The following is a 10,095-nucleotide window of genomic DNA, read 5'->3' on the forward strand; positions in this document are numbered from 1 at the left end:
CCTGCTGGGCTCAGGTGATCCTTCCACCTCAGCCTTCCAAGTAGCTGGAACTACAGGCATGTGTCACCATGCCCGGCTAATATTTTGATTTATTGTAGAGATGAGGTTGTAGAGCCTCGCCAAGTTGCCCAGGCTGGTCTCAAACCCATGGGCTCAGGCAATCCTCTCACCTTGGCCTGGGATTATAGACGTGAGCCACCACGCTCGACTTAAAACAATACTTTAAAATAAAAAATTAATTTTAAAAAAACAATGATACACACTGACCAAAGAGTCAAACCTCTCATGACACCAACTTAGAATTATTTCCTTCTGTCGGCAAGTAAATGTGTGCATGGAAATGTGTATGGGAAGGGACATGTAAGCCTTTAAGAAAGTACAATGTATGGTCCTAACTCCTCTCCTCCCCTTCCTCTCTGTTCCATGCTTCTCACCCTCCCTTCTGTCCTCCTCCATCTGCCTCCCGTTATCTCCATCTGCCTCCCGTTCTCTCCGTCCTCCCTGCTGAAGAAGCGTGGGCAACTCTGAGAAGTCCGACACATGTCACTTCAAGGTCTCAAAAAGAGGCGCAAATACTCCCCTCTGGATTCCTCTGCCAAGATTGCTCCCCATAGGAGCCAGGCTTGCTACCTTCCCCCACTCGGGTACTCTCATTCACAATGAGGTGACTGCAAAATCCACCTTCACACCTGCACTCTCTTCTAAGGAAAAATACGGGTTCAAATGACAGACAAGTGAATTCCACATCTTCCCTCTACTTGCCTATTTGTAGAAGCACCTTTCTGCAGAACAGACTTCACAGATAGAATTCCATTATTTATTACTATTCAATAATTATTTTGGCTCCCTAACTTCCAACTTCTACCTCAGACTTCCAAATAGCTGGCATTACAGGCATGTGAAACAACACCTGGCTAAATTTTTTGATTTATTGTAAGATGAGGTCTTGTCAAGTTGCCCAAATTGGTCTCGAACCCCTGAGCTCAGGCAATCCTCTCACTTCTGCATCCCAAAGTGCTAGGATTACAGGTATGAGCCACTGCACCTGGCCAGATTAATCTTTTAATAGTCATACCCCTGTGCTTAGAAATCCAAAGTTGTGCTAGTAAAGAACAAACTTTTAAAGTTAGTATTCAAATCCTTATGTGCCCTCCTCCCGGTTTACTTCTCCCACACAACTGCCCACAATGTCTTATCTAGAAACACTTCCAAAACTGTTTCTCAGCGTTCCAAGGGATGCCTAGAGATTTGCAAGGAAGAAAAAAGGTTTAGAGATGTAATATGTTTAAGAAAGGCTAGTTTTTTTCTACCTGGAATCTTCAACCCTTTAATTTCTCCTAACGCACTCATCCTACACTTTAAGTCCCAAATCAAATTCAAGGCAATCATCCTACACCTTAAGACCCAACTCAAAGGCTACTTCTTAAATCTCTTCTGAATTCTCACATCACTATGCTTGTGTGCAGACACTTAAAGCACCTTCTTACAGAGCCACCCTTCTATTTTATAAAGTACATTTTGCCTACAAAATTATGCACTTGCTTCATAAATAAAAAGATTCTGTCTTATCTACATCTTCTGCATGGTACATGATCAAAAATCTATTGTACTAATGGTTAATGGTTAACTAATGTACTAACCTTTCACTTTTACTCTTTGCTTACAACTACAAACAACATAAATAGCTACCAACTGAGGCCTATTCATACCACACGTTACATATAACATCACTCAGAATTATGTAAATCTACATTCAGATGGTTAAAGCTGCCTTATCATTGAATACAGACCAGCCCATGTAAGAACAGTTTGAAAATTATTCCAGAATGACAAAAATTCACAGAGATGGCTGACAGCATATGAATATAGGAGTAGAACTAGAAAGGGCCTATGAGGTACAGAAGAATTCGGGAACTTCACAAAGGGAGAACACAGTTGAAATTTTAAAAAAACTTAAATTAAAGGAAACATAACAGTCATTTCTTATAATTATAGACATGTCTACCTACCTGATTATTCTCTATTTCCCAGTGAATCACTTGATTATCAGATCCTCCAGAAACTAATTCTGTAGAAGGAGCTGAAAAAAATTATATCTCAGTAAATATGTTTGTTCATTTTATTTTTTCAGTTTTTTGTTTTTTTTTTAATTTCAAAGCTACAGAAAAGATGTAAGAACACCACCCCTATATACTTTACCTGGAATCACAACCTGTTAATATTTTGCCATATTTTCTTTAAATCTCGTTCTCTCTATGACAGGGCAGGTCAGCTGTTTTGCAGAATTACCCTCAATCTGGATTTGTTTAATCGTTTCCTCATATTTAGATTCAGGCTAAGCACTTTTGTCAGGAATAACGTCATTTGAAACAGTACAGTCAACTGCTATCAAGTATACGACTTTTCATGTTAGATACAAATTTCAAAATAGCTCTTTTACACATTTACAGCTTCTTGTGATAACAGAAAAGGAGTTAGTACCAACAAAAGGGAAAATAACCCAATAAAATTTGGATGTGGCTTTAATTTCCCATGTATTTGTTTCTTCTGGCCTGAATGCTGGATATTTAGGGGAAAGAGCTAAGGGAGAGGCTAAAGAACACTGCATTTGTGCTCAGAAATCCCAGGCTCATGTCCCAACTCTGCTGCCAGCCAACTAATCTTGGGCTTCAATATCTTCATGCATCATAGAAATTAAGTCACTTAGCTAACTACATGATTTTAACCCTTTGCACTCGGATATCTCCTCTGAGGGGACATCGAAAATCTAGCAAACCACTCGGATATCCCCTCTCAGGGGACATAAAGAGATTGGTGGTGATTATACAGGATAAACTTATACCAGTGCAAACTTTTCAAAAATGTATGTTTCCTTGAAGTTTTCCATTCAAATTGCACCAAAAAGGAAATATACAGTGAGAAATATGTATTTTTAAAAATCAGCTGGCATTACACAGAAAAAAAATGTGTGAAGTGCTTTCACAGTGGTACACAGTCTAGACAATAAATTACATATTTTTAATGTGGGAAGAAGAAAACGAGATCACTGTTCAAACAGAGAAACAACAAATGCAAGATGTCAAATAAATTACTATTGCACAACACATATCAATAAACCTGCAATGCATGTCAATGACTGTATCACATGTTACCACGTTAGAAAATTATAAGATATAAAATTTTGATTTTTTTGGTCATGAATAAGTTCCTCAATGTCCAAAATTCCATTATAAGCTAAATATCATTACAATACAATAATTGGTTCCAACACTAAATATAAAGTGGTACGTTTATCACTATTACATAAAAAAGTGCAGTCAAGTTGCTGGTAGGTGAGCCATGAGATGTCCCCGAGTGCAAAGGGTTAAGAATAATTATAAGCCGGGCTCGGTGGCTCAGCCTGTAATCCCACGCTTTAGGAGGCTGAGGTGAGTGGATTGCCTGAGCCCGTGGGTTCGAGACCCGTCTGGTCAACTTGGTGAGACCTCATCTCTACAATAAATCAAAAAATTAGCCAGACATGGTAGTGCGTGCCTGTAGTTCCAGCTACTTGGAAGGCTGAGGCAGAAGGATCACCGGAGCCCAGCAGGTCGAGGCTGCGGTGGCCGGGAGCGGCCACTGCACTCCAATCTGAGCGACAGAGTGAGACTACAACTCAAAAAAAAATAAAAAATAAAAAAGAGTAATTATAATAAAGTATATTAAAGTAATGCATTAAAAATCAGAATCTTGCCAGGTATGGTGGCTCATGCCTGTAATCCCAGCACTTTGGGAGACAGAGGCGAGAGGACTGCCTGAGCCCAGGGGTTCAAGAATAGCCTGGGCAATCTAGCAAGACCTCATCTCTACAATAAATCAAAAATTTGTGAGGCTTGGTGGTGCACACCTGCAGTTCCAGCTACCTGGAAGACCGAGGCAGAAGAATTGCCTAAGTCTAGCAGGTCGAGGCTGCGGTGGCTATGAGCATGCCACTGTACTCCAGCTTGGGGGACAGAGTGAGATTCCAACTCAAAAAAAAATCAGAATCTTAAAAATATGAAATACAATTAAAATTTTTTGTGTCACTGATAAGAGGTTAGAAAGGCTATCTGAATTACCTGGCAAGGTAGGGCCCTATTCTTGAAGAAAATCAGTCATGATAGTTATAGATTACAGTATTACACAAGCAATTCATTTTATGTAAACTCACTTTTAAAGAGAAGATAAACTACACAAGCCCAAATTAATATTTTATAACAAATTCCTATACTGAGAGTGAAGTCTTTGATGTCATTTGGTGGCAATTAATATAATTACAATTGTGTTTTATTATCCACACTAATAGACACCCATTGTACCCTTTAATGATTTTTATTGACCTAGTATGTGACTAATCCTCTATTACCAACAGAAATGTGTAGCTTATTAAATTTTTTAAAAATATCACATAAAATCATAGCAAAATCTCACTAATTCAGGAAATTCTACATTTGTGCCTGGCTTAGAATGCTCTCAATAAATGTTTGCAAAATGAAAAACAAAATTAACTCAGACTCTACACTACTACTACTGTAGGATATTTAAGATACTTAAGGAAATATCATAGGATTTTGGGAGCACCAACTAAAGGTAATCAATATCTTAGTTAAAAATTCTGGAGCCATGGCCAGGCATGGCGGCTCATGCCTATAATCCCAGCACTTTGAGAGGCCGAGGGAGAGGACTGCCTGAGCCCAGTGGTTTGAGACCCCTGTTAAAGTGTTATTTGGGCAATTTGGTGAGACCTCATCTCTACAATAAATCAAAAAATTAGCTGGGTATGGTGGTGCATACCTATTTGGAAGGCTGAGGCGGAAAGATCACCTGAGCCCAGCAGGTCGAGGCTGTGGTGGCCATGAGTGTGCTACTGCACTCCAGCCTGTGTGACAGATTAAGACTTCAACTCAGCCGGGCTCGGTGGCTCAGCCTGTAATCCCGCGCCTTTGGGAGGCTGAGGTGAGTGGATTGCCTGAGCCCGCGGGTTCGAGACCCGCCTGGACAGCAAGACCTCATCTCTACAATAAATCAAAAAATTAGCCGGGCGTGGTAGCACGCACCTGTAATTCCGGCTACTCGGAAGGCTGAGGCGGAAGGATTGCCGAGCCCAGCAGGTCAAGGTTGTGGTGGCCGGGAGCGGCCACTGCACTCCAGTCTGGGCGACCGAGTGAGACTCCAACTCAAAAAAAAAAAAAAAGACTCCAACTCAAAAAAAAAAAAAAATTCTCGAGTCAAAGAATCCTAGAGATGGAAGAGACCTGGAGATACTAGTCCAGCAATTCTCAAATTTTTTGGTCTTAGGTCTCCTTTCACTCTTAAAATTTTTGAGGACCCCAAAGAGCTTTTGGTGTTATAAACTATATATGCTAATATTAACCATATTAGAAATTAAAACTAGCCGGGCTCGGTGGCTCAGCCTGTAATCCCGCGCCTTTGGGAGGCAGAGGTGAGTGGATTGCCTGAGCCCAGGGGTTCGAGATCTGCCTGGGCAACTTGGCGAGACCTCATCTCTACAATAAAATGAAATAAAAAAATCAGCCAGGCGTGGTAGCGCATACCTGTAATTCTAGCTACTTGGAAGGCTGAGGCGGAAGGATCGCTGGAGCCCAGCAGGTTGAGGCTGTGGAGGCCGGGAGTGGCCATTGCACTCCAGTCTGGGCAACAGAGTGAGACTCCAACTCAAAAAAAAAATAAAAAAAAGAATTAAAACGAATACATTTGACAAGTCCTTGTTTAATAGGTTACTTAAAAATAACAATGGTCTCCATTATATGTTAACATAAATAACACTTTAATGGGGGGAAACTAATAATTTCCAAAACAAAAAATAAGAAGAGACTATTTTACATTTCTACAAATCTCTTTAACATCTGATTTTATTAGAATATAGCTAGATTCTCATATCTGCTTCTTTATTTAATATGTTGCAATATCATACATCATTTGGTCTCTGGAAAATACAGTACACTCATGACAGAACAAGAATAAAAACAGTGAATAACTTATGAAAATAATTTTTTGGCCAGGCGTGGTAGCTCACGTCTATAATCCCAGCACTTTGGGAGATGAGAGGATTGCCTGAGCTCAGGGGTTTGAGATCAGCCTGGACAACTTGGCAAGATCTGGTCTCTACAATAAAACAAAAAATTAGCCAAGTGTGGTGGCTATTTGGAGGTTCCAGCTACTTGGAAGGCTGAGGCAGAAGGATCACATGAGCCCAGCAGATAGAGGCTGTGGTGGCTATGAGTGTGCCACTACATTCTAGCCTGGGTAACAGAATGAGACTCCAACTCAAAAAACAAAAAAGAAAAAAAAAACTGGGCACGGTGGCTCACATCTGTAATCTCAGCACTTTGGGAGGTAGAGGCGAATGGATTGCCTGAGCCCAGCAGGAAGAGGCTGTGGTGGCCATGAGTGTGCCACTGCACTCCAGCCTGGGCAATGGTGAGACACTGACTGGAAAAAAAAAGGAAATAATTTTGACCCCATAGATCTTACAAACCTCTAAGAATTTCCTGATCTAGTCCAATCCTTTACTTTTCAGATGTTATTAAGGTATCAACCAGGATTTTAAAAAATGCAATATCTTGCTCAAAAAACGCAATATCTTGCTCAAAAAACAACAGCCTGTCTGTGGCAGAAACAAACCTAGAAGCTAAGTCTGAATCACAGCCTTGGCCTAGGCCCTGCTTACAAGTTTTCAGTCAAAGGTTATGGGCAATTGGAGGAGATGAGGTCTCTCCAAAGTCAAGAGCTACCTCTCCCCTCATCCTACGCACTGCTGTAGGTTGCTTCAACTGCTATGAAGAAAACATAAAGGTCAGATGTTCCACTGGGCATACCATTGTTCTTCTCTTTTCCAACTACATAACATCAGATAAGGTAATGCTAAAATAAGAGAAGTGCTGAGGAAAAAAAATGGCTAACCATATTTTATCAGAAAACAACTGAGATCAGCTTTAACAGTCAAGTTAATACTTACAGCCATCCTGTTTACAAATCCACTGTATGCAGTTGACTCGGGCAGTGTGGCCATTCAAGTTGGTAACAACAACCCTTTTCTTTAGAGAAGAAAATACCAGTTAGTAAATTAGGATTTATCCTCCAGAGGAATTAATAAATTTATTGTGCTTTCAACACTAATAAAAAGGTCAGAATTATATCAAACACATTCACCTTCTTCAATTCATATACTTTTAACTATGGCTTAAGCTACTCATTCACTCTGTCAGCCCTCCCTTTCTCAACATGCTCCACATTCCTAGCATCCTATCCTCTCATCACACTGAGTTCTTAGGTCACACTGCCCTGAGAGCTGCCTAGCTCTGCTCACCCTTCCTCAGTGCCCATGTCCTTCTCACCTGAGAAGTCTATTAACACACCAGGCTAGACAAATAGCTTCTTCCTTGTGTTCCCACAGGCCTCACGGCTACCTCTACCATGTTTGCACCAATTTGAGGGTTTCACTGACCCAAAAAACCCCTTCAGCAGAGGAATTTGCTATGAATGGCTACAAATTCTCAACTCACTTTGCATTCCACAGCCAATCAGGTGGTGGGTTCTTCAGCCTCAGTGGCATAATGTCAGGGGCCATAACTACTAAGGTCTTCACCAGGCTGCTTTCACCACTATCCTCCCCCTCCACTGTTGAGCTTCCTCTCTAACTACTGTGCTTTCCTCTTTACAAGTCCCTTTCTCTATTGCCAACAGCATTAGTTTAATATTTGCTTATATGCCACGTAGGATTCTCATGGAAGAGAAAAAGAAATAGGGACAAATGTTCATAAAGTAATATATTTCACACCTGGATTACTATATGCATACATTTCTGTGTACATATAACACAGTGTAATGTATTTCATTGTCTCTCCCACTAGACTGAAAATTCATTGACAGAAGTTATCCCTCATTGTCTTTGTGCCATCATCACCCAGCCCAGGGTAGCCCACAGAAGGTCCTCAAAAATGTACGTCAGGCACGGTGGCTCACACCTGTAATCCCAGCACTTGGAGACTGAGGTGAGAGAATGTCCTGAGCCCACGGGTTTGAGACCAGCCTGGGCAACCTGGCGAGACCTTACCTCTACAATAAATCAAAAAATTAGCCTGGCATGGTGGTACATGTCTGTAGTCCCAGCTACTTGGAAGGCTGAGGCGGAAGGATCACCGGAGCCCAGCAGGTGGAGGTTGCAGTGGTTGTGAGCATGCCACTGCACTCCAACCTGGGAGACAGAGTGAGACTTCAACTAAAAAAATTGAAAAAAATAAAATAAACCAATAAATTTTTTTAAAAAAATTAGTTGGGCATGGTGGCAGATGCCTGTAGTTCCAGCTACTTGGAAGGCTGAGGCAGAAGGATTGCCTGATCCCAGCAGGTCAAGGTTGTGGTAGTTGTGAGTGTGCCACTGCTCTCCAGCCTGGGCAGCAGAGTCAGACTCCTACTCAAAAAAAAAAAGGTCCTCAAAAATTTGCTGAATGAGCATCATTCTCAAAACTTTATTTTAGCATTTGCCGTGCTCTTTTCTCCTGTATTTAAATGCCCAACCAGGACATATTTAATAAAACAAAGTACTTTTTATACGCAATACATCTTTGTTATGCTAAATTTACTAATTTTGCCAGTCATATAAAATGGGATGGAAAGTCCAAGAACAAATCTGCTGCAAAGATGGGCTTCCAAAGCTGAGTCAGTTCTTGGCCGATGGCCAAGTTTACCCCTGGTTTTATGTGCTTTCTCTTGCCATCCAAGAATGCCTGGCAATTAACAAGAAATAAAAACCAGGAAGAGACAAGCAAGCTCAAGATGGAGGAAAGTGAATAAAAATATTTCATACATAAATTTGAATCTGCAAAGGGTATATGGATAATACAATTTTTAGTAAAGTTGAGAAAGCTGTATAAGAAACACATTTAGCCATCTGCTGCACTGCACTGCATTTTAAGTTTCAGCATTTCACCTTTTTCTTTTTCCTTTTTTTTTTTTTTGAGTAGTCTCACTCTGTTGTCCAAGCTCAGGTGATCCTTTCACCTCAGCCTTCCAAGTAGCTGGAACCACAGGCACGTTCCACCACACCCGGCTAATTTTTTTTTTATTTATTGTAGAGACGAGGTCTCGCCAAGTTGCTCAGGCTTGATTCGAACCTCTGGACTCAGACGATTCTCTCGCCTCCCAAAAGCATTTCACTTATTACAGTGAAGGCTCCTTTTGAGATGCAACACTAGCTGTATCGTCCCAAATTAGTGAGAATGGGATCATAATGAGCTCCGGGTAGCACGCAAAAACTATTCACTGAGAAGTCTGGAGGGCAAAGGGCCAATAAAATAATCAACTAATCGGTTGAAGTATAAAGAAGTCCTTCCTTATAATCTGCGTTTAGGATCCCCAACCCTTTTGACCTTTTCCCTAAACTGGCATTTTCTTTAAAATACCCACTCCCGTAGCTAAAAGGCAGGTAACGTTTGTTTGAAATTCAATACAAGAATTCATTTACCTACATTGAGGGAAATAATGAATTGAGACAGCATCTGCGGGATGATGACGTCCTTAACCTACACCTAAATTTCCATTATTTTAAAACTCAGACTGATTCTTGGACAGTACTACATTTCCCAAGGAAGGCTTCAGGTAAGATTCGCATTCGGATGGCTAACAGGCCACTGGCATGACAGGCCGCGATCCAGGGCTGACGCCGCGCCCACGGGGGCTGCCCCGGCAAACCCTCCTCCTAGGTCTAAGGGCGGCAACTACAGCCCGCCCGAGCAAGCCCAGCGGCTCGGGCCCTGCACAGGAGGTCGGGCGTCCAGCTACCCCCTCTTACCAGAGGGTCATAGAGCACCACGGAGCAGGACGTGCCGAAGGCCAAAAGTCCCCCGGGCCCAGAGCTCCAGCTCAGGGCTCCCCGCACCCGGTTTGGACAGCAAAACACGTGAGAAGTCTCCAGCGCCGGTGCCACCATGATGCAGGCTGGTCAGCGGCCCGGAGACGCGCACTTCCGCCCTCGGAGCGGAATTCCTAGTGTGGGGCTTCTCCCCCTGGAGACATCCGGTCCGCGTTTCAAAGGCAGCCGGGGGAGAGGCCGCC

General features: G+C 42.0%; 1 protein-coding gene across 7 annotated transcripts in view; it reads right to left on the minus strand.

Annotated features, from left to right (window-relative positions):
* Positions 1-10,028, minus strand: part of ELP2 (elongator acetyltransferase complex subunit 2) — a 46,968-nt gene extending 36,940 nt beyond the window's left edge. For 4 of the 7 annotated variants that reach the window (XM_008055511.1, XM_008055510.1, XM_021711127.1 and 1 more), the window contains exons 1-3: positions 9,833-10,028; positions 6,998-7,076; positions 2,010-2,080 (exon numbers count right to left, since the gene is read on the minus strand). In XM_008055511.1, coding sequence (XP_008053702.1) covers positions 2,010-2,080; positions 6,998-7,076; positions 9,833-9,970 — 288 coding nt within the window. In that variant the 5' untranslated portion in view covers positions 9,971-10,028. The remainder of the gene's footprint in view (positions 1-2,009; positions 2,081-6,997; positions 7,077-9,832) is intronic. The other 3 variants (XM_021711128.1, XM_021711129.1, XM_021711126.1) reach the window with 1 other exon arrangement.
* Positions 10,029-10,095: the final 67 nt, after the last annotated feature.

The sequence above is a fragment of the Carlito syrichta genome, unplaced genomic scaffold (assembly GCF_000164805.1).
Source record: "Carlito syrichta isolate Samal-C Ts95f unplaced genomic scaffold, Tarsius_syrichta-2.0.1 Scaffold301868, whole genome shotgun sequence".
NCBI classification, from domain to species: domain Eukaryota; kingdom Metazoa; phylum Chordata; class Mammalia; order Primates; family Tarsiidae; genus Carlito; species Carlito syrichta.